The sequence below is a fragment of the Argopecten irradians genome, chromosome 2, assembly GCF_041381155.1.
Source record: "Argopecten irradians isolate NY chromosome 2, Ai_NY, whole genome shotgun sequence".
Classification (NCBI taxonomy): Eukaryota; Metazoa; Mollusca; class Bivalvia; order Pectinida; family Pectinidae; genus Argopecten; species Argopecten irradians.
The window spans coordinates 42,723,819-42,748,818 of NC_091135.1; the positions used below are offsets into that span (position 1 = coordinate 42,723,819).

Consider the following 25,000-nt stretch of genomic DNA (forward strand, 5'->3'; position numbering starts at 1 on the left):
AACAGAATGTACCGGTATATATATCTTCAAGCTTCAAAACACAAAACAGTTTATGAACCCTATCAGTATAATATCCCTACTTTTTCTTTACTCTTACATTCAAATACATATGGAACACCAACACTCAAAGTCCCATTAGTGATCAGAAGTATGTTTAAATCTCGAAATGATAACCATCAAAATTAGTTACAGATCTTTAAAGTCGTGTTTTATTTCAAAGGTTAAGTTATAAGTCACTTTAAGATTTGCTTGGTTAATAAAGTAACAACTTTATCACCCATACACAAGATAACGTACCAATATAATCTGCACTAAAAAGTCATAAATGTGTCCAAGGTCTAGATCTGAGTTTAATGAAATTGCAGGATGTTAAACTTGAAATGGTAAGAAGTATAAAGGGAAAAGTGGGAAAATCATGTCCATAGACACTTTGAATTTTGCTTTTGAAATCTTCTGTAAAAAAAGTTCTATATATTTCCTGGACGGGATGTCATACCCCTTAGGCCTCGTCATAAGATAGAAATTTGATCATGAGGCTAAACATGGTTAATGTTATTTATAGTAGTATAATTATAAAGAAAAAGCAGAAAAAATCAACCAAAAATGTACATAAATTGTCACAGAAGTTGTAAATCAAGTGTATTTATCGTTACATTTTGTCTTGTTAACAATTTAACAGGGTTTTTTTTTTTTCCAATATAAGAGTACCAGCAGAATTAAGGAGAAAGATTAAAAATGATATAGGGTATACACTACAACATTTGTGAGCTATCTTGTGCCAAATCTGAAGAATCACGAGGACAGTTTTTTTTTTTTTTTTTTTTTTACAAAAAATATTATGTCACTGTCCCGTGTAAAAGTGAATTATGCATTGTAATACATAAATATATGGGTATATACAACAGTGGAGACGTCATACTGCCAGACTAATTTGTCAAAATGTCCATTTTTGTAGGCCAATGTCAGAACGATATTACAACAGGTGTTACTGAATAGCAAATGTATGTACATGTACAGGTAATTATGGTTTTATGTCAAAACAAATCAGGAATAAATTTAAAAGTTCAATGAACTTCTCCAAAATTAAAAATTAACCATTGTTACTTAAAATCGTTCCAAAAAAAAGACTCATTATATATCATTAGTTGGATTTGGTATTCTGCTGTTTCCAATCAACCTTTCACTAAAAGCATCAGATTTGTCTTCAATATTTTATAACAAGATTATATATATCTAAATATATTTTAGCACTGCACTTCAGTAAGGTTGTTTAATTTCCGTTAGTTTGTATAAAAGTCTCTTTTATCAGTAAAATAAGATTGTATGTTAAACAAGATGTTATGTATGAGCCAGTGTTACACATTGTGATGTTTTGCAATAAAGGTAAGTCTGTAGAGCACGCAGTATGCTATTGTTTAAAAAGAATACAAAACGACTGTGTATGAAAAAACAAATGTAAAAATATTTGAACAAAACTTATGTTGTATAACACCTACTAGAAAACTGTAACAAGAGGCCCAGAGGGCATGTATCGCTCACCTGGTTTGTAATGCCAAGTAATGTTCTGAATACAGGTTCATTGTTTCTTTTCTGAAGGAATTTTAATATTAACCTCTAAATCCCCTATTGGGCCCCATCCCTCCTGCCCCCAGGGAGTCAGAGCCAAAATTTATACAAGGTCTGTTTCCCTTCCCCCAAGGATGTTTATGGCCAAATTTGGTCAGAATCCAAGCAAAACTCTAGGACAAGTAGCGATTTATAGGATTTACCTCTATTTCCCCTATTGGGCCCCGTCCCACCTGCCCCTCCGGGACAAGAGACAAAATTTATACAAACTCAGTTCTTATTCTCCCAAGGATATTTCTGGCCAAATTTGGTTACATTCCATGCAGAACTCTATGACTAGTAGCGATTTAACGGATTTACCTCTATTTCCCCTACTGGCCCCCACCCTCTAGCCCCCGGGGGGCCAGAGCCATAATTTATACAAGATCTGTTCCCCTTCCCCCAAGGATGTTTGTGACCAAATTTGGTTACATTCCATACAGAACTCTATGACTAGTAGCGATTTAAAGGATTTACCTCTATTTCCTCTATTAGGCCCCGCCCCTCCTGCCCCTGGGGACCAGAGCCAAAATTCATACAAGTTCTGTTCCCCTTTCAAAAAGGATGTTTGTGGCTAATTTTGGTTACAATCCATGCAGAACTCTAGGACTAGTAGCGATTTAAAGGATTTACCTCTATTTCCCCTATTGGGCCCTGCCCCTCCTGCCCCCGGGGGGTTAGAGCCAAAATTTATATAAGTTCTATTCCCCCTCCCCCAAGGATGTTTGTGGCCAAATTTGGTTACATTCCATGCAGAACTCTAGGACAAGTAGCGATTTATAGGATTTACCTCTATTTCCCCTCCTGCCCCCGGGGGGTTAGAGCCAAAATTTATATAAGTTCTATTCCCCCTCCCCCAAGGATGTTTGTGGCCAAATTTGGTTACATTCCATGCAGAACTCTAGGACAAGTAGCGATTTATAGGATTTACCTCTATTTCCCCTATTGGGCCCCGCCCCTTATGCCCCTGGGGGGTCAGAGCCAAAATTTATACAAGTTCTGTTCCCCCTTCCCCAAGAATGTTTGTGGCCAAATTTGGTTACAATCCATGCAGAACTCTATGACTAGTAGTGATTTAAAGGAAATATTAATGTTGACGGACAGACGGACGGAAGGACGACGGACGCCGCGCCATGACATTAGCTCACCGGCCCTTCAGGCCAGGTGAGCTAAAAATTGATACCAGATACATCTGTTACTGTGTTATCAAAATGAAAGGAAGATCCTGTACCCGTACCAGTACAAACTTTAAATTAAACTTTTGAACTTTAACAAGATGAGATGACAAATGTACCTGAGAAGAGAGTTGACGCACAACTCCATATTTTTATTGCTTTTTAATCTGTTTTTTGTGTGTGTGTGTGTAACCATGGGGAAGGGAGATGTTGAAGCTGAGCATGATCTCTATTTTTTGTGGCAATCATTTGACAAAATTACGTTCAACAGATGACACCATGTGAATGATTAAATAGGTCGACCTTCCTCAGATCACATGACTGAGTCACATGACAAGTGATTTCCTAAAAGTGATAGCTGATATGTTGTTAAACTGAATGGTTGCTGTTTACCTTGTCAGTTAAAAGCATAATAAAACATTGTCATGGAAAACCTTATACAACCATGTTATATACCAGGTAAATGTATTTAAATCTTCAATTTTTTTAAAACATTTTTAAAGGTTTTAACAAATGAAAAATAAATCACATTGCTAAATTGACCATAAAATTTATGAAATGAAATAAATGCATCTTCCTCATTCAATAAATCTTATTACTTTAGCTAGACACAAAGTCATATTACGACTGATAAAAATGAAATTGTGCAGAATTGTCGAACACATGACACATTTGAATTTCGGATCTTCCCCAAAAATGTTTAATGTACCCGTAACTTATTATGTTCCCTTGGGGTCCCTTGGGGTCCCTGGGGACAGAACCCTATACCTACGTTACCTGAAGTCGTTTAATTGAATTTACAGCATTGTCTTGCTCACTAGGTTAGTATTACCCATTTTTATAATGATAGCCAGTTTTTCACTGTCTCACACCTATTACTGTAACTTTTCAGCCTGTTGGATACTTTATAATCTTCGTATATGTAGTTTAGTGTTACACGAGAAATATATCTGTATTAGTCTTATTCATACATAATGTCACACACCGAAGTATTAGCATACCTAAGTAAAGTCTTACTTATTATTAAAAACTGTTTTACATATGGCATGAAAAATTCCATTCATATATCTTACAAGCTGACAATGAACAAGCTGTCAAAAACATAATGGCTAACAAAATGGAAATTTTGTCTCATATAATATCAATTTGTAACCGATAATTGATTACATATGCAACTATCAAATGTGTTTGAATTTTAATTTCCAAGAAAGCAATTTCAAGCTTTGAATTCTATGATCCCGATGTTTCCATGATATAAAATTATGATCTTTTACCTTAATTTCTTATAATCTCTGGATTCAGTTAAATTGCAAATACATCTCTGTGTGTAAATTCAGAATTGAAATCCATTCTAAACATATGTCAGAAGAAAAAGACATCAACATGAAACATATCTTCATGATGGTGAAAAATGTATATTTTAACCAAAATGCAAAAAGCTTAGTCTACAGAAATCTGACATTTCCGTTAAATTTCGCCTCACCACACAAAAGGAAGCAACAACTACCGCAGACAATTTGCATTATCTACTGATGTTATCATTGGAGTTAGACAGGGTGACACTACACTACAGAGGGACTCAAAGTGTCAAACAAAATGGCGTTACTGATGCTCCATACTGATTGCCATATAGATTGTAGATGTGGTGATTTTAGGGGCGATACATTTTGTTATTTCCATTTTTACATGTCAATATGTAAATATCACATCTTACATAACTTGAAGATTTTTCTTACGCTTTGGAATGTCATTTTCGATTAATTCATGTCAAGCATATTATCTCCCATATACATATTTTACAATTTTACAGCAGGAACCAATAGGTCTGTCCATAGGGGCACATGTCAAAGCTGGGATAGACAGGTTTTAATGTATATACCATATTTACAATCAACTTAACTTTCAGACCAAGAAAACCAACTTCTGTCAGCCGTCAGAAAAGGCCCTGCTAATATGACTATTGGCTGCAGTAAATGAACGCAAACACCTAAATACCAATGTTCATTGAAATCAGACAGTTTGAATATGTTGACCTTTTTATATAGGGAACAATGTGGCCATTTTCTATTTTCTGACTATGAACATGATAGTCAGTGTTTCAAAACCCCCCTGTATACCATTGTCATTAAAATCAGGTGATCTCGACTCAAGACATCTTGGATTTTTCAGTAGAATTAAACCTAATATATACCACCACTATATTAGGTTTCAAGAAAATCTCTGTAAACCAACTGTGGACAGACAGACGAACACAGCGATTATTATATATAGCAACCACATCTCCGATGCAAGGTTTTAATAAACATGCAAATAAAGGAAAATCAATCTAATTTTCAGAATAAATATTTAAAAAAAATGTTAATTATCATTGCTTTTAAAGTTAGCACTAAAAATACTTCCGGTTAATTTATTGTTAAATATTGTTGATGATTTTGTATTTCAATGATATTTAATCCATCATCCATTTGTAACTAATTGAAATAATACTCTGCTTGTATCTGTTATATTGTTTAACATGTGATTACACTAGTTCTAAGGTTCCCACAGGTGTTCTTTGTAGAACCATTGTACCAAACCTATACCAACAATCTACCAAACCTATATCAACATTGTACCAAACCTATAACCACATTGTACCAAACCTATATCAACATTGTACAAAACCTATACCAACATTGTACCAAACCTATACCAACATTGTACCAAACCTATACCAACAATCTACCAAACCTATATCAACATTGTACCAAACCTATACCAACATTATACCAAACCTATACCAACATTGTACCAAACCTATACCAACAATCTAACAAACATATATCAACATTATACAAAACCTATACCAACAATCTACCAAAACTATAACAATATTGTACCAAACCTATACCAACATTGTACCAAACCTATACCAACATTGTACCAAACCTATACCAACATTGTACCAAACCTATACCAACATTGTACCAAACCTATACCAACATTGTACCAAACCTATACCAACATTGTACCAAACCTATACCAACAATGTACCAAACCTATACCAACATTGTACCAAACCTATAACAACAATGTACCAAATTTATAAACCAGCATTGTTTCAATCCTAATACAAATATTGCAAACACTTTAATTCAGGTGATGAAATTAACTAGAATAGTTGAAGGCATATATTAAAGTGGAATGTGACAGGACGGGATGGGAGGGGTTGAAATAGGTAATACTGAAGTCCCCCTTCATGGTAGGTACAAATATACTCACTCACTCACTCACTCACTCACATTAATATACTCATTCACTCACTCAGTCAATCCTTGGGTCAAACTTACTGATACACAATGCAGCCAAAAGCTTGAGTGCCATTAGTGGTGGGTCACATGTTGAAAAGCTTGGTTGTAGCACATAGTACGCAAAGGTCAAGGCCACAAGGGCCTGGGCTGTAGGTCGAATGATAATTAGGTTTGCCTGAAAACAAATAATGTAATTTAACAAATAAACAAGCAAATGAAAATCTGAACAATTTATTTATATATTTATATCCAAACCAAACTGCCTGGCAATAGGAAACTGAATAGAGGTGTACCAACAAACTTTTGAAACTACATGCAAACCACTCAATGATGCCATTCTTCACCACATATTGATGCCGTCCTTCAGATGAACAATAATTATAGACTCATTGATGGAACAGCAGGAATCCCAACGGTTTATTCTGATGCAAGGACCTTTTCTTCTTCTGGGATCTTCCTCTATAAACTTTCAAAGAACTTTCCTACTCAAATACCACAACCAATACTTTTTCAGAATTAGCCCTTAAGCTTGCTCACATAGCCCTATATATGAGATACTCATACAGCTTAATACATTTACTATATAAAATTTATGAACTATACATATTTAATTTATTTCTACTCATATATCCTCATCAAACTAATTCATTATTTCTATTGTAACATTCATCTTTAAAATTTCATTAAGCTTTTGCATTCATATTCCTAGATTTCAGACCAATCACCATTTAGCTATGTATCATTTCCTCCATTACTTCCTTAGCAACTGATCTATGATGTCATAATACATTGTTATTATCACATGACCTCTATTGTCATACTGTACTTTTTGTACACCATGTAAGCTGTGTAAACATGTCGGCAACCAGTAGCACCAGATGAACCTAGAATATACCATTTAGTACCTGGCTCAGGAGTTGCATCTCTTATTTTTTCGATGAATTTATTTATATATGTTCATCAGTAGACAGCTGGGGATGACTTTGTGAAGATTAACAGTAAATAAGTATTTCCTAAAATCTGTATGTCATGTAAGTTATAGTTATCAAGGTGTAAATCTACCTAAAACGATGTCCATCATTAAGTATATATATACATGTTTAGTCTACCAGTAAATTGTTCTAATTACCATTGATCATGCAATCAAATCCAATACACAGTGGGTAGAGATTACAATAATATGACAGACCTAGTGTAAATACCCTGAATCAGTACAAGTGAACTACAATGGCTAGAAAAAGGAGATTTTAAAAAATTTCATTATTTCATAATTTACTTTCTGCTTCAACAATTTGACATTGTAAATTTTAGATCTTGTGTTCGCTAAGTCATGAGATATCCACTTGTTATGTACGTGTCACAGGACAGAATACTATAAACAAAATGTCCATGTAGAACAAAAAAAAAACCATCATCTGATTTTACTGTATTTATCACCTATCACATGAAATTGTTTTTGAAAATGTAGTTTTTGACTTTCCATATTTTTTTTTTTCGTCACATGACTTTCATTGTAACTGGAAAAGGAAGCGTGAAAGACATTCACATTAAACTTGGTGTCAATGAGTAACAAATAAAGCTGTTGTTGAACATATTGTTTTTTCTACAAAGGCAAACTATATCTTCAATATGTTTAAAATTGAACTTACCCATAGCTGTAAGAACGCCATGCAAGGACCAAATGCTTCCAACATGTAAGCATAATCTCCACCAGATCGTGTGATAGTGGTACCAAGTTCTGCATAACAAAGAGCTCCAACAAGGGAAATAACTCCACATCCTGCCCATACTACTAGAGATAAACCAACCTGTTAAAATTCAAGAATATGTATCAATTGGTTTTTTTTCAAGCTTTAATCAATTCTAAAGATGAAACTAATTCTGGATAATAATAACTTTGATTATAACCTATAATGATTCATTTAGTTCTGGATAATAATAACTTTGATTATAACCTATAATGATTCATTTAGTTCTGGATAATAATAACTTTGATTATAACCTATAATGATTTATTTAGTTCTGGATAATAATAACTTTGATTATAACCTATATTGGTTTATTTATTCATTATAACCTACAATGATTTATTTATTCAGAAGTTTAAAATATCTAGTGGTAAACTAACTAAAAGCAAAGAATTTATTTTTATATTTTACATTTTTTGTTCTCTTTGTGGAAAAACAAGGATATAGTTTTGGGTATACATGTACATGTTATTTAATCACCAAGGTACAAGAGACAAGTCCCTTTGAGGACAAATAACCTTGTATACATCATATTATTAAAGATGCTCCACCGCCGACAGAGCATAAATGATATTCATCATTTGAACAATAATTGGTGTTTAATTGTGTATATATATGTCTAATTAACACAAAAAATAATATAAAATAATTTATTTTGCTTTTGGTGCATGCGCAATCAGTACTTCATTCCATATAGGATATAGTGCCACAAAATTTTTTCGGGATGCAATTAATTATTTTTCATATTTTTAACTTAAAAGTAAAATAAGAAGCTCAAACTTTTCAATGGTGGTAATGGTGTAAAGTAAGTAACTTTCATAACTGAAGAAAAATACTACATCGTCTGCTCCTGTTTTTGATAGTGAAATAATACCATTTGTCAGCGGTGGAGCATCTTTAACATGTATATTTGCAATTCATCTGCACTCAGTTGCTCCCAGGATGTTACTTTTGTATTCAAACCAACATGTTCATACTTGTATAGAGCAATAGATAGAAATGACTTAGTATTCTGGACAGTGTAATACTTAAAGAGAATATTAACTAATAAACCAAAGGCACTGCCTGTTGTTCAATCCATTTTCTTTCTGAAAATGGATCACCTGTAACTAGCTATATAATATGTTTCTAAAAATGACCTTTAAGACCTTAAAAGGTCTAATGAGGACAAATAGCACCTGTTATATATATGAAGTTGAGAACAAAAGAGTGTTTAACTTTCAATCTGTTGTGTTTAAAAAGCTGATAAATACATCATATAATCCAATTGATTAGCGCCATACTGTCCTGAATTTAACAGAACTCTCCAATCTGGGGAGGACAGCTACTAGAGATCTAGAGCAACAGTATTGTGTAAATGTCAACGATCTTCTGCTTTGTTATGTTGAAGCATGCTTGAAAGCCCACGGGCAAAGAGACCCCAGACTTCTGGTTAATGCGATGACTATTGAGGACAAATTTATCGTCAACAGTCAATACAAATTTCACAGCAGCTGCAGCACAGTGTCATCGATCTTAATTGATAATTCATTAAGGGAATAAAAAACTGATATCAAACATCTAGTAATAGCTTTATCCAGAAGGATTTATTCCTTTTTTAGGACATTGTCTTTTTGGTTTGATTAAAGGCGTAGGTGGAAATGATTTATTCATATTATCAGCAACTTCACTTTGTATCTACATATCTAGAAATCTTCCCCATACAGAAACTGTTTAAACATTCTATTTCACAGAAAAAGGAATCTGTAAACAATTCTATCTGATTTTCATGAAAATTTCTGAATCCAAATGAAATCCGCCTCAACATTTTCATGTAACAGAATATTGAGTATTTAGTTTCTAAACGTTTTTCTCATGTCTAGAAGTAGACACCGAGTTGTATTTTTGAATTCCATATATAACCTTGTTTTCAAATGTGAACTAATACACTGTATACAGAATAAATCTATAAATGATGTTTGGTCATTATAAATGTACATACAGTACATTGTATATCTGATATTGAATCTATTTTTAAAGCTTGATTGTTCTTTGTTGTTATATTGGTGTACATATATTACATTGAAGTCACAAAGGCTTGATATATCACTAGGCTTCCACTGTTTGATAGGCTTTAATAATACTATATAATTGTATAACATAGATAAAGTGTGTTACAATTAATTCAACTTCTTCAAAATTGCAAGCATGCAATATTTTTTATGTTTTACTGGTAACTGTACCATAGATATTTTTCACCTTTTTTGTTGAAAGGATTTACTGTTATTACACAGATTAGTTTAAACAGACAGCTGGGTCGAGGACGACCTCCGATGACCAGGTGTTCTATTTGTTGTGATATGTGAGTGTCATTGTCATAGATTTTTTGATAATGCAACTTTCAAAATTGGTCAAATTTCTATAATGCAACTTTCAAAATTGGTAGAGGCCATTAAATTTTTTGTATTTGGATTACAAAAAGCCTTAGAATAGATTGAACAAAATTTTAGTACAAAAAGCTCCAAATGTCACTACACTAGATGCACACATGTCAATGGTGTTGTTCTCATCAACATACAAGAGCCCCATGGGCTTTAACAGTCACCTGATATTTGATACAAATTAGTTATGTAATTTACAAGCCAACTGATGATTTTTGTTCACGAAATAGTAACACACATGTACATCTAATAGGTCAACATACAAAATTCCATTAAGCTTGGTGCACGTGCAAGGTTCAATATTTATTATTGCAAAGGGCAATAACTCCATAAATAAGTTAAGAGTTGAATCAAGCTTATTTTCACACTTGTTCGAAATATTTCAAATGTTATTCTATATGCAAAGTTTCATTAAGCTCAGATTATATTTAAGTTTCATTAAGCTCAGATTATATTTAAGTTATCATGTTCACAAGATTCAATAATTATAATCGCATAGGGCAATAATTCTGTAAGTTACAATTGAATCAAGCTAATTTTCAAACTAGTCCGAGATCTATCCAATGTTACAGTTAGTCTACATAAAATGTTTCATTAAGCTTGGTGCATATTTTCTCAAGTTATCATAATCACAAAATACAATAATTATGATTGCAAAGGGCAATAACTTTGTAAGTCACGATCTAAATAGGTCGATTTTCGAACTTGTCTGAAATCTTTCCAATTAGAATCTAAATACAAAGTTTCCTTAAGTTCAGTTCATATCTACTAAAGTTATCGTGTTCACAAGGTCCAATTACAATTATTAGTGCAAAGGGCAATAACTCCTTAATTTACGGTCGAATCAAGCTCATTTTCAATCTCATCCCAGATCTTTCCAATGTTAGTTTCATTAAGCTCAGTGAATATTTACTCAAGTTATCGCATTCACAAGGAAACATTAACGAACGTCACATATTGGACCATAGTGTAAGCTAGAATGTTCATGCCTTATACATCGGTTACTGCACATGTACGGTTATATGAAGTTATTATGAACAGCTTTAGAGCCTTCTTTACTAAATCTCATGATCCATGACTTTAAGCGCAGTACAGTTTTTAAGAAGAAGCTTTTCAAATCAAACCAAACTTAAGCACAACATTATACATCTTCAAAAACTTAATTGAGTCCCATCAATGTAGTACGCCCTCACATTAAAATCTAAATCATGAAGCGAAGCGTTGATTTTCAACAAAGTCTCCTCCATCCTTTATTATAACCATCAACACTAGTTCTGTCCCAGATTTAACATGTACATGTGCTACCACTCCTACCAGAGCAGGACAAGACTATTTCTCTCATGAATATTGTTCTATGAATGTTGATGCGGCAGTTCCCAGACGAACAATCTTTTAAATGGAAATATTGCCTTCACTCTTGTCTAAATCCAGCACGGATTTGAAAATATTCATTGGCTCCAATCAATTAATCAATAGAACAAAACCTCCGCACAAAAGTGATTCTATTTATGGTAACACAGCATGACAGAAATTGCTGAGTTAACCTGTGATTGTTGTTCATGTCGATGAGGTACTAGAGATGAGACTGAGATTTTAGTGACTAATTACCATCAATGGTAATAAACAACAAATAAGTAAAATGGAGTGCTACTATGGAAAAGAGTAAACAAAATGATTATAATGAATTTTTATGAACATATTGATAAATGAAAATCATGTGATTTAGTGCTTGTTGCATTTTCATTTCAAACTATTTTTATTAAATCATTTGACTTAATAGGGATTGGGCAGCAGGCTATGCCTATATAAGCCCTCTGTGGAGTATACATACATTTACATCTCAAAGTCATATATATATGTAATTTTACAGACAATATTGAAATTAAATATATATTTATGTTACACTTGTAAGTAATACTATGAGAACACTCCAATAATGAGCAGGTATAAAAAGCATGTTAAGTATATATATATATATATGTATGCATACCATGTTTTTGTTTATAGTTAAAACGTGGATACTGTATCGCCAGATAATTATAAGTTGAAATTTTTAATAGATTCATATCAGTTCAATACATACAGTTCCTTGATTTAAATCAGTTGATATTGATTTGAATTTGATTTGAATTTGGATCCCTCAATATATCACTCCCATACAAGCGATTCCTAGTGACCGGGCAGTACTATGAAAACCATTGTGTTACCACTGAGTACTGGTCCTAGTCAGGAATGTCCAGAGAAAGAGCCATGCTGAGGGAGTATATCAAAGCATATGCATATAAATTAATTATAACATTGGAGAAAATGGGTTTATAATATAACTAGAGGCCCATGGGCCTTAACAGTCATCTGACTATTAGCACAACACAATGTAGTCGTTTAAGATTTTAGCATATTTGACCTCTGTGACCTTGAATGAAGATCAATGTCATTCATTTGAACAAACTTGGTAGCCCTTCATCCCAGCATGTCACAGGCCCAATATTAGGTCTCTAGGCCTCCTAGTTATTCTCAAGAAGTCGTTCAAAGATTTCAACTTTTTGACCCCTGTGACCTTGAATGAAGGTCAAGGTCATTCATTTTATCACACTTGGTAGCCCTTCATCCAAGCATGCTGCAAGCTTAATATGAGTATCCTGGGCCTTTTGGTTCATGAGAAGAAGTTGTTTAAAGATTTAAGCCTATTTTACCTCTGTGACCTCCAATGAAGGTAAAGGTCATTCATTTGAACAAACTTGGTAGCCCTTCATCCCAGCATGCTACATGCCAAATATGAGTATCCTGGGCCTTTTGGTTCTTGAGAAGAAGTCGTTTAAAGAATTCAGCGTTTTTGACCCCTGTGACCTTGAATGAAGATCTAGGTCATTCATTTGAACAATCTTGATAGCCCTTCATCCTAGCATGTCACAGGCCAATTATCAGGTATCTAGGCCTCTTAGTTATTTACAAGAAATTGTTTAAAGGATTTTTAGCCTATTTGACCCTGTGACCTTGAATGAAGGTCAAGGTCATTTATTTAACAAACTTGGTAGCTCTTCATCCTAGCATGCTGCAGGCCCAATATGAATATCCTGGGCCTTTCTGTTCTTGAGAAGAAGTCGTTTAAAGATTATAGCCTATTTGACCCCTGTGACCTTGAATGAAGATCAAGGTCATTCATTTGAACAAACTTGGTAGCCCTTTATCCCAGCATACTACATGCCCAATATCAGTACCCTGGGCATTCTGGGTCTTGAGAAGAAGTCGTTTAAAGATTTTAGCCTTTTTGAACCCTGTGACCTTGAATGAAGGTCAAGGTCATTCATTTGAACAAACTTGGTAGCCCTTCATCACAGCATGCTACAGGCCAAATATCAGTACCCTGGGCCTTTTGGTTATTGAGAAGAAGTTGTTTGAATGAAAAGTTTACGCACGGCGCACCACGACGGACGGTGCATGATGACAATAGGTCATCCTGACCTTACGACCACCTCAGAATTAAGACCACCCCGCTATTACGGGCACTTGTTTTCAGTCCCGTTATTTTCCCCTCTATATCTTTGTACTGGTCGTCTCAGTATTACGACCACCCCGCTATTCCGTATTACGACCAGCCCAGGCAGTCCCAACGACCACTGATCAACGGTAATTGACCCCATAATTACGACCATTCACCTGTGACAGTTTACCTTGTTTTCCTTCAGACCAGTAGCCAACACTAATTGCCCCCTTCATCGCTTGTCAAGTGACAGACCGTTACCTGTACGGTCGGTTGTGTACTAAGCGGGGTATTGGAGTGACGGAATCGAGGTCAATTATAATCAAATTAATTACCCGATACATACGCATAATAAATGTGACCAAAAGAAAGCATAGGGCTTTTGATGGTCCCCATTATTTAGCCAAGACGACCACGTGTGTATGTGAGGATTTCGATCTTTTGTTTACCGATACGGGTCGTCGCCCTTGTCACCTGTTGACCTAGCAGCTAGGTGGCGCTTTGAAAGTGAAACTAGACCAATTATCGGATCATTTGAAAGAGCGCGTGTAGCAATCGATCTTTTGTTTACTAATCAAAACATTAACCTGGGCTCTAATGATTTTACAGTAGCAGTATTTAAAACCCTATCTTCACGGGTGAGTAAAATAAACATCGTGGATCCAAGGCGTTTCGTTCTGATTGTGAAATTAATCCGGTAAGAATGTCGCCGTATTTTTGTTTTGACAAAACTTCAATTAAATTTCCATACAAACACGATAACTTTCAAACATTTGTATGTAATATTTCCACCTCCTTTAAATTTATATGCATTTTAAATCAAGAAGGGTACACCACGTAAACGAATAAGAAAGTTGAACTCCTTATATAACTGTAGAAAGCCGTAGTCAACTCGCCGAACAAGATTGGCATCGGTAAAACACAAGTGCAGTCGATATTGAAGAGAAAGGCGGAAATCTATGTGTGTATGTTATGTGAATTAAAATTTATTAGAATTTATTAATTAGATTATTTAATAAAAAACAAAATATCTTCTTTATTTTCTTTTATGTTTATTCAACTAAATAAAAATATACACGTCTATTATGTTACTGTATACATATAAGACATACATTGTATATATACATGTACAGTACATGTTTATATATACTATTTTTAATCATAATGTGGCAGAGTTACGGTTCTTACTGATTAGAAGTCAATCCGATGCACCTCGGTATTAAGACCACCCCGCTATTAAGACCACTTTCACTCAGACCCTCTGGTCTTAATAGAGAGGTTTTACTGTAGTATCTTAAAACTTCAATTTATTTCTAAAACCATTATTTCATATGATCATGAGATAGATCTAAAATAATGTGCAATTACAGCATATCTAAAACTTAAAAAATAAATCCCTTATGTTGTAACATATGATTTGCAATCATATATCATATAGATTTTATAACCATTTGAATTTCGTTTGAATTTTTCTATTTATGAGTAAATCAGATATAATTTTAACACATGACGATATGGCTGACTAAGATTTTAGAGGCCCTGGCATCAGGTAAACCTATATATAACTGTAGCCCAGTGTACTGACTTAGTGCACAGCATCCTTATCACCAGCTGATCATGGTATACTAACTCAGTATCAGCACCACAACATGTATCTCTCACCAGTGATAACTACCTTGTAATACTTGTCTTATTATACCTGTGGTAGTTGTGTCCTTGATCCCTCCAGCTGGGGCTCCATCAAGGCAAATCATAAAGCTGAACAAAAATTTTACTTTGGAAGTCTCTTGAATATATATAGCGTAAAAAATGACTTAATACATTTTAAAAATATTTTTTGAAAATTCAGCAAACTGTTAAATAAATGTATGCATTTTAATTATCCTAACAGAAAAAATATTTTTATATTTAAAATAGATTGCCTGCCATTTGATTCTTAATGAAATAAAGAATTCTTATTCCAAATTGAAATTGCTTCACAAGTATCAGTTACATTTTTTGTAAGACAAACCGAACTACAATGTATGTGATTTTGTGTTGCTGGACCAACTATCAAACAATAATACCATAAATCTAAGATTTGAAAGAATTAAATAAAAATTTTCATAAACACTTAAAACGATGAATCAGACAAATGGAGATTAAGGAGACCTTCAAGGGGTCTTTCTACAACATTTTTAATTCTAAAACAAAACCTTCTCTGTCCAAGTTTAGAAATGTCACGCCGATATTTCCTGATTACAGCTTTGAACAGGTGGACAGACAAGACAGAATGCATGCTTCCTGTCGCCTGTAAAAAGTATCTGAACATATGTTGAAGCGTTCCCTAGAGACAGCCAGGGAACAAAAGGTTGAAGGTCACACAGTCTACACAGGGTTGACATGGAAACTTTGCATGCTGTACTTGTCTGATGTCTCCCAGTATTAATTAATCATGTTAATGCTGCTCAATGTCTGCCAGGGATTGCATCAGCTAGCTGCATGTCACCTGTTTCTCAGATACATGGTCAATAATATAAACAATCATCAGCTTCACTACAGTTTTGGTGAACATCATGTGAAATAGGCCTTTGTATACATGGTCTATGGGTTTACAAGACAGTCAAATCAGATGAATTTTCTTTCGGTTTTTGTAGTACAACTTGATCGATCATCAAAAAGTATATTGTACACAAGAGTCATGATCAATATCTTTTCTTTTGGTCTATCAAGATCTCTACCCCAAAGCTGTCTCTCCTTTGGTCTATCAAGGTACCTACCCCGGGAGTTGTCTCTCCTTTGGTCTATCAAGGTATCTACCCCAGAGTTGTCTCTCCTTTGGTCTATCAAGATCTCTACCCCAGAGTTGTCTCTCCTTTGGTCTATCAAGATCTCTACCCCAAAGCTGTCTCTCCTTTGGTCTATCAAGGTATCTACCCCAGAGTTGTCTCTCCTTTGGTCTATCAAGGTATCTACCCCAGAGTTGTCTCTCCTTTGGTCTATCAAGGTATCTACCCCAGAGTTGTCTCTCCTTTGGTCTATCAAGATCTCTACCCCAGAGTTGTCTCTCCTTTAAATTTGGTCTATCAAGATCTCTATCCCAGAGATGTCTCTCCTTTGGTCTATCAAGGTATCTACCCCAGAGTTGTCTCTCCTTTGGTCTATCAAGATCTCTATCCCCAGAGTTGTCTCTCCTTTGGTCTATCAAGATCTCTACCCCAGAGCTGTCTCTCCTTTGGTCTATCAAGGTATCTACCCCAGAGTTGTCTCTCCTTTGGTCTATCAAGATCTCCACCCCAGAGCTGTCTCTCCTTTGGTCTATCAAGGTATCTATCCCAGAGTTGTCTCTCCTTTGGTCTATCAAGGTATCTACCCCAGAGTTGTCTCTTCTTTGGTCTATCAAGATCTCTATCCCAGAGCTGTCTCTCCTTTGGTCTATCAAGGTATCTACCCCAGAGTTGTCTCTCCTTTGGTCTATCAAGGTATCTACCCCAGAGTTGTCTCTCCTTTGGTCTATCAAGGTATCTACCCCAGAGTTGTCTCTCCTTTGGTCTATCAAGGTATCTACCCCAGAGCTGTCTCTCCTTTGGTCTATCAAGATCTCTACCCCAGAGCTGTCTCTCCTTTAAATTTGGTCTATCAAGATCTCTACCCCAGAGTTGTCTCTCCTTTGGTCTATCAAGGTATCTACCCCAGAGTTGTCTCTCCTTTGGTCTATCAAGATCTCTACCCCAGAGTTGTCTCTCCTTTAAATTTGGTCTATCAAGATCTCTACCCCAGAGTTGTCTCCCCTTTTTGGTATATCTTCTATTCAATGTTATAATTACGTAATTCAGACATTATAACATCACATTTAAATGCACCTAAAACAACCTAACTATGTGTTATTTTGTTTGATGTCGGTTTTTTGCTTTTTTTTTTATTTATTTAATACTTCAATGTACGCATGTAAGCTCATGTTTCCAATGCTTCCCACCTGCGTATGGATGATGAAATCACATGAACTTTGTCTCTAATGACCCTGTATAAATTGTGGAAACCAGTCAGCTCAATCATGCATGTACCTATAGCTACACTCTGTAATGGAACATTTAAGGAAATTATTGATTAAAATGCATTTGGCGGAAATAGAAAACCAAACCCTGACAGCCTAATATTGCATCAGAATGCCCTTGCTAGCCTTTCCACTTTTATTTCTCTATAGCAAATGTTCCTGTTCACCAGACATTTAAATGTATCACACGTGCCTTCTGGTACATGTACTCGGCTACTAGTGTCTTTATGAGGAAATTTATCAACATACGGGTACATGAACAAGTATGTGGTATGTTGATAAATTTCCTCATTAAAACACTCATAGCCTAATACATGTTTATGTTGATAAATTTCATCATAAAAACACTAGTAGCCTAGTACATGTACCGGTTTCATGATGAAATTTATTAATATAGCGGTACATGTACTAGGCTACTAGTGTTTTCATGATGAAATTTATCAATATAGCGGTACATGTACTCAGCTACTAGTGTTTTTCATGATGAAATTTATAAATATAGCGGTACATGTACTCGGCTACTAGTGTTTTCATGATGAAATTTATTAATATAGCGGTACATGTACTCAGCTACTAGTGTTTTCATGATGAAATTTATAAATATAGCGGTACATGTACTCGGCTACTAGTGTTTTTCATGATGAAATTTATTAATATAGCGGTACATGTACTCGGCTACTAGTGTTTTCATGATGAAATTTATTAATATAGCGGTACATGTACTCGGCTACTAGTGTTTTTCATGATGAAATTTATTAATATAGCGGTACATGTACTCAGCTACAAGTGTTTTCATGATGAAATTTTTAAATATAGCGGTACATGTACTCAGCTACAAGTGTTTTCATGATGAAATTTATTAACATAGCGGTACATATACTCGGCTACTAGTGTTTTCATGATGAAATTTATTAATATAGCGGTACATGTACTCGGCTACTAGTGTTTTCATGATGAAATTTATAAATATAGCGGTACATGTACTCGGCTACTAGTGTTTTCATGATGAAATTTATTAATATAGCGGTACATGTACTCGGCTACTAGTGTTTTCATGATGAAATTTATTAATATAGCGGTACATGTACTCGGCTACAAGTGTTTTCATGATGAAATTTATTAACATAGCAGTACATGTACTCGGCTACTAGTGTTTTCATGATGAAATTTTTAAATATAGCAGTACATATACTCAGCTACTAGTGTTTTCATGATGAAATTTATAAATATAACGGTACATGTACTCGGCTACTAGTGTTTTCATGATAAAATTTTTAAATTTGACAAGCAATCATTTCTGTGGGACACACTGCTGTTAGATATAGTTTTGGTAAACTTTGACTCATACATGTTAAACATGTCTTAACATTTAATGATTTTCATAGATTTTTCTGTCATAACAGTTCGTCTACGGTGAACAATTTTAAACAATTGAGGCATATGTTTAGAGGGACTTGCCTTGGTATTAACATTTTCACTTGAGGTTTTAATTAATTCTTTCCTCATCACACATGCATGAATTGATTGACCGTATATAGCTTTTATTCAATCCCCAAACTTCAATCATATTATTGACATCAACACATGGTAACTATATCAATACATATCTCTATATAGTCATAAATGTACATGTGATGTCACAGTAGAAACATGATCAGTAGTTATAAAGCTTTATAATGGTCGTGTTTTTTAGTGTAGAAAAAAAAATTAAATACATATTGATGTTTGTATAATTCATTTACATTGTCATTGACAAATTTTTTTTACTGTAGCTAGTGTATAATCATATCCATTCCATCTTTATCAAATTTTACGATGATAGATAGAGAGTGTATACGTAGTGACAAATGGGAACACCATATATATAGATAAAGTACTGCAAAGCATGCACGTCTATATGCACTTTCAGAGCTGAGGTCGACTTGACACTTATAAACATTTCCATACCTTGTTGAAGTACATCTGATACTATATATCTGACTTGTATGAAGTGGGCTGGGTTAATATCCGCAGCCAGCTTCCTGTTTTATTTTACTCTTTAAGTCTGTTTTTATCTCGATATCTTTATTTATAACCTCAAGTCTGAATCTCCTGTTTTCAAACTTTTAACATAAGTCTAATCATTTCAGTTTTAGGGAAGCTAATATATATGTTGATGGATCAAATACATTTTCCATTTTTGCATGTACATGGCCATGTGTGGTTTAAAATGAAAGAGAAGAAAATTAAAACACATGTAAAGACTAATATACCTACATACAAGTATCCCAATACCTAAAACAACGAAAATGATTTAAAACAGAATCATTCAAATATCCCAAAACAAATGACATCTTCTAAAACACAAAACATACAATTACTAGAGCATATGATATTGATAAGATAAACAGGCCAAAATTACTATTCTTTTCACTTTACATTCCAAATGAAAATTTTAAAAATTTTCATAAAGACAGGTAAGCTAATTAACAGTACCATCAAACAATGGGAAGTATTATGATAAGAAAACAATAAACATTTTCAACCAAAAGGATTTAAACATCAAGAATCAAAGAAAACAGGTTACTGGCTATGCAAAGTACAGAAAAACATAACCAGAGACTAGATATATTGTTTTAAGCACAGGAAATGAAATTACCATGGTATTTTTGTATGTATAATTGTAAGGAAATGGGACATTAGGGTGGCATTAATTTTTGTACGAAATAAACGTTGATGCCAAACCTATACCAAGAAAGCTTTGAATTCTTACAGGCAGCACGACAACAAGCTTAAGGTAACATTGGTACTGAAAATGACTTTTGAGAAATGTCATATGAACAACTTCCAAATATGTAAATATAACATGTTTATCAAACACTATAGCTAGGAGACTGTCCTACTAAAAGTAGACAATTACCAGTCCCTAGAAAACAACAAATCTGTTTTCAAAATTACTTACAATACTACAATTTAAAGTTTCTTGGTAAACATGTAATATAACAAGAGGCCGTGAGGGCCTGTATCGCTCACCTGTTTATTGTTATGCCAAGTAATGTTCTATCGCTCACCTTGTTTATTGTTATGCCAAGTAATGTTCTATCGCTCACCTGTTTATTGTTATGCCAAGTAATGTTCTATCTGTATGTTATGCCTCACCTGTTTATTGTTTATGCCAAGTAATGTTCTATCGCTCACCTGTTTATTGTTATGCCAAGTAATGTTCTATCGCTCACCTGTTTATTGTTATGCCAAGTAATGTTCTATCGCTCACCTGTTTATTGTTATGCCAAGTAATGTTCTATCGCTCACCTGTTTATTGTTATGCCAAGTAATGTTCTATCGCTCACCTGTTTATTGTTATGCCAAGTAATGTTCTATCGCTCACCTGTTTATTGTTATGCCAAGTAATGTTCTATCGCTCACCTGTTTATTGTTATGCCAAGTAATGTTCTATCGCTCACCTGTTTATTGTTATGCCAAGTAATGTTCTATCGCTCACCTGTTTATTGTTATGCCAAGTAATGTTCTATCGCTCACCTGTTTATTGTTATGCCAAGTAATGTTCTATCGCTCACCTGTTTATTGTTATGCCAAGTAATGTTCTATCGCTCACCTGTTTATTGTTATGCCAAGTAATGTTCTATCGCTCACCTGTTTATTGTTATGCCAAGTAATGTTCTGAATACAGGATCATTGTTTCTTTTCTGAAGGAATCTTACGATTTACCTCTAATTTCCCCATTCTTTCTGCTCCAGGGGGTCAGAGCCAAAATTTATACAAACTCTGATTTAATTCCAAGAACTCTATGATAAGTACTGTAGTGATTTAAAGGCTTTACCTCTATTTCCCCTATTTCGCCGTGCCCCTCCTGCCTCCAGGAAGACAGAGCCAAAATGTATACAAACTCTGTTCTCCTTCACCCTAGGATGTTTCTGGCCAAATTTGGTTACATTCCATGCAAAACTCTATGACAAGTAGTGATTTAAAGGATTTACCTCTATTTCCCCTATTGGGCCCCGCTCCTCCTGCCCCCAGGGGGTTAGAGCCAAAATTTATACAAACTCTGTTCCACTTCCCCTAAGGATGCTTCTGGCCATATTTGGTTACATTCCATTCAGAACTCTATGACTAGTAGCGATTTAAAGGAAATGTTGATGGACGGACGACGGACACCGCGCCATGACATAAGCCTACCAGCCCTTTGGGCCAGGTGAGCTAAAAAACGCAAAAAAATCTAGGTATGTATAAACACATAAATATATATGTCTACTGTAATTTACTGTGTCACAAAACAAAATGGACAAATTAATCACAAGAACAGTGGTACAAAGAGTCAGTGCAAAAAGTACAAGAAGGTAAAGCTGTTTATGCCGGTGAAATGTAGTCACAATTATTAATACATATTTAATTGTATTACACATTGTGCTGCTCAGAGTCTCTGTGGAATTATAGGTTATATAATCTTAAATCAAAAAGGGATCGGTCTAAGCTCTTTTGGTTACTGTTACATATATTTATATCTCAAGTTAATCTTTTTCTATTTCATATTGTATTTTGTTTTTGTCCTTATTACAGAAAAGGTATTCATGCTAAAAAAGGATGCTCCAGGTTTTGTTGATGGAGGAAAGCGAGAGTACCTGGAGAAAAACTACCACTCTATACAGTCAGCTGATCATGTTCAATCAACTCTCCACCCAGGGATGGAGGGCTTGTGGTTTGATGGCAGTGCACTATACCTTGACCAACAGTCACCATGCATGTACATCCCTCCCTTACTGCTATATATAGAGATAATATTAACATTGTATTACGTATTTAATTTGTACATGCAAAGCAATATGCTGTAATCAATATTTCATCATGAATATCATATAGATCTATAGATTACAATTTAACAGGTAATTTAAATGTTATATATATCTTCACAAAGTTTTATGTGTGGTTAATTAGTACTCTGATCTCATTATATTCATATTACACTTTAATGTCAGATCACACATTAGTAATGGCATTTATAGCCTCATCAATGCCACATCTGTACATGTCTTTAGAATAGCTTTATGGTCTTAAAACTTGAACACAAACATGGACAGAAACTTAAACACATAAAACGTCCCCTGTTTATCTATTACTAGGGCATTTGATTCTATGTACAGTATTAATTGAAATTCCTAAAGTTGTGACGTTGTATATGAATTTAAAGACTCTATTTCTTTAATATCATTACGGTAGTTTAAATACGTAGTGCAGTATGTAAATGACCTGTTGAAATATATGACACAGATAATTAAATCTTCACTGTGGACTGAACGTTCCATAGATGGAAAGTTGACAACCGTGTAATGTTGCTAATTAAAATCCACATAACTTACTGCCAACGTAATACTCCATTAACAAATGTATATGTATATACAACAGGTATGTAAAAACATGATTCATCATCTTATATTGCATGAAATAACAATTAGTAAAGTGTATATATTTTTATAAGTTCATTCACCTTCAGAGTGATGGCATAATTTCCCACAACTTATGACATATAATTACAACTGCACAACCATATATGACAGCATTTAATTAACATATCCATATGACCGTCTTCAGACGATCCTGTGTATTGTAAGGGCGACAAAACATCAAAAACATGACGTCTTCACACAATCTCTAAAATGCTCTAAACACGTTGAACAGAAACTTTAACTTCTAAATATGTAGTTGGAGTAGAGACTAGAGACGGATTATATTACATATATATCTGTATACAAATTGTAAATAATGTTCCCGATTCAAGTTATAGGTTTAACCTTAGAGCAATAATTATTGCGAGAAATCTACAAAATTCATTATCACTTCAAAATACTCTAAACAAGTCAGAAAAAAATAGACACAAAAGAATTAAACGTTTGTGAAAAATATATTGTGATGAGTGACCTTGACCTTGCATGGCCTTGAATTACTATACACTTAATAGGTATATGTATATCATGTCGTCCACAGCTGTTTTGGGAAGTCCAACAACATGTTTACCTCCTTTGACCTGATCACTATGTGTTTGTACAATGCACATGTTATTTATGTTTTAGAAACATTTCTGCTTTATTTAATACAGGAGCATGCCTACAATGTACTTCAAACAATTTTCACCATTTGTTGATTTTTTCTTTCAGTAATCCGATAAGTTAATTTTTATTTTCAACAAATTTTATAGACTATTTTAATAAATAACAATTTCAATTTCTTCATCACGTTTCTTTGGAGGATGAAAATGCATGTATCTCATTTTAAAACAATTACAGTATCACTTTCAAAAGGACATAAGAAAAAAGAAATGAAAGAGGAAGATATATAATTTCTAAAGGTCAAATTTAAAAAAAAAATATCCTTGGGTATATAATATCATTTAAACAAAATTACAAAAAAAAGCCTTCAAAGTACCATATACTTTTGTGGATGAAACATGTAATCACAGTTATTAATTTAAATTATGGTGATATGATTGACTCCTAACAAGACGGCCATTGTTGGTTAAAATTATCAAAGCCATCAGCTTCTTCTGACAGGCTATTTATAAATTATATATATATATATATAGCCAAAGAAACACAATACCCTGAACTAACTAATTCAGTCTCATTTCAGTGGACAGGATGTCCATCCATATGGTTTCTGACTCCCCCCTCCAATTGACTCCCCAGGGTATCTGAGGTCATGGGGTCAGTGAACCCTAGGGAACCTTGACACCATGACCAGGAATCATGGACCACCTCCCATGCCCTGTACATAGTTAGTCTGCAGGGGTGAATGAAGGTACAAATAAACCCATAACCTTCTCCTCCCTGAAAACACATTTAAACTCCTCGAAAACACAGGTTATAATAAAAATGAACCACGACCAGACAGTACCTTTGATGTATTTACTTATTACTTCACTTCTCTCAAAAGGAGCAAAATCTAGAGGCCTCCTTATTTAGACCAAGGAATTTAACTCCTGTTCCTCTCCTATAGAAAAAAAAATCCCTTTACTTCAGCTTCTAATTTAAAAACTGACTTTTCAAGACCGCCACTACCCGAAATAGCTGTATAATAGATAGCTTTAGTATTTAAGCTTCTGTAGTAGATTAAAAGTCTTAATCCTTCAATTCAACTTGTTTTCAGAGTAATTCAAAATGTGTTTCCTGCTGTCGTTGAAAGGTTGGGAATTATGAGAAAATTGAACAAAATAATTCCTGATCCGCACTATCAGTCAGCCTTCATAATAGATCAATA

At 34.2% G+C, this 25,000-nt stretch overlaps 1 protein-coding gene across 1 annotated transcript in view; it reads right to left on the reverse strand.

Moving 5' to 3' along the window:
- The window catches only part of LOC138315578 (large neutral amino acids transporter small subunit 1-like), a 50,508-nt gene that overhangs the window by 19,508 nt on the left and 6,000 nt on the right, over window positions 1-25,000 (reverse strand). The window contains exons 2-3 of the mRNA XM_069256698.1: window positions 7,720-7,878; window positions 6,110-6,245 (exon numbers count right to left, since the gene is read on the reverse strand). Of these exons, the coding sequence (XP_069112799.1) occupies window positions 6,110-6,245; window positions 7,720-7,878 (295 nt within the window). The remainder of the gene's footprint in view (window positions 1-6,109; window positions 6,246-7,719; window positions 7,879-25,000) is intronic.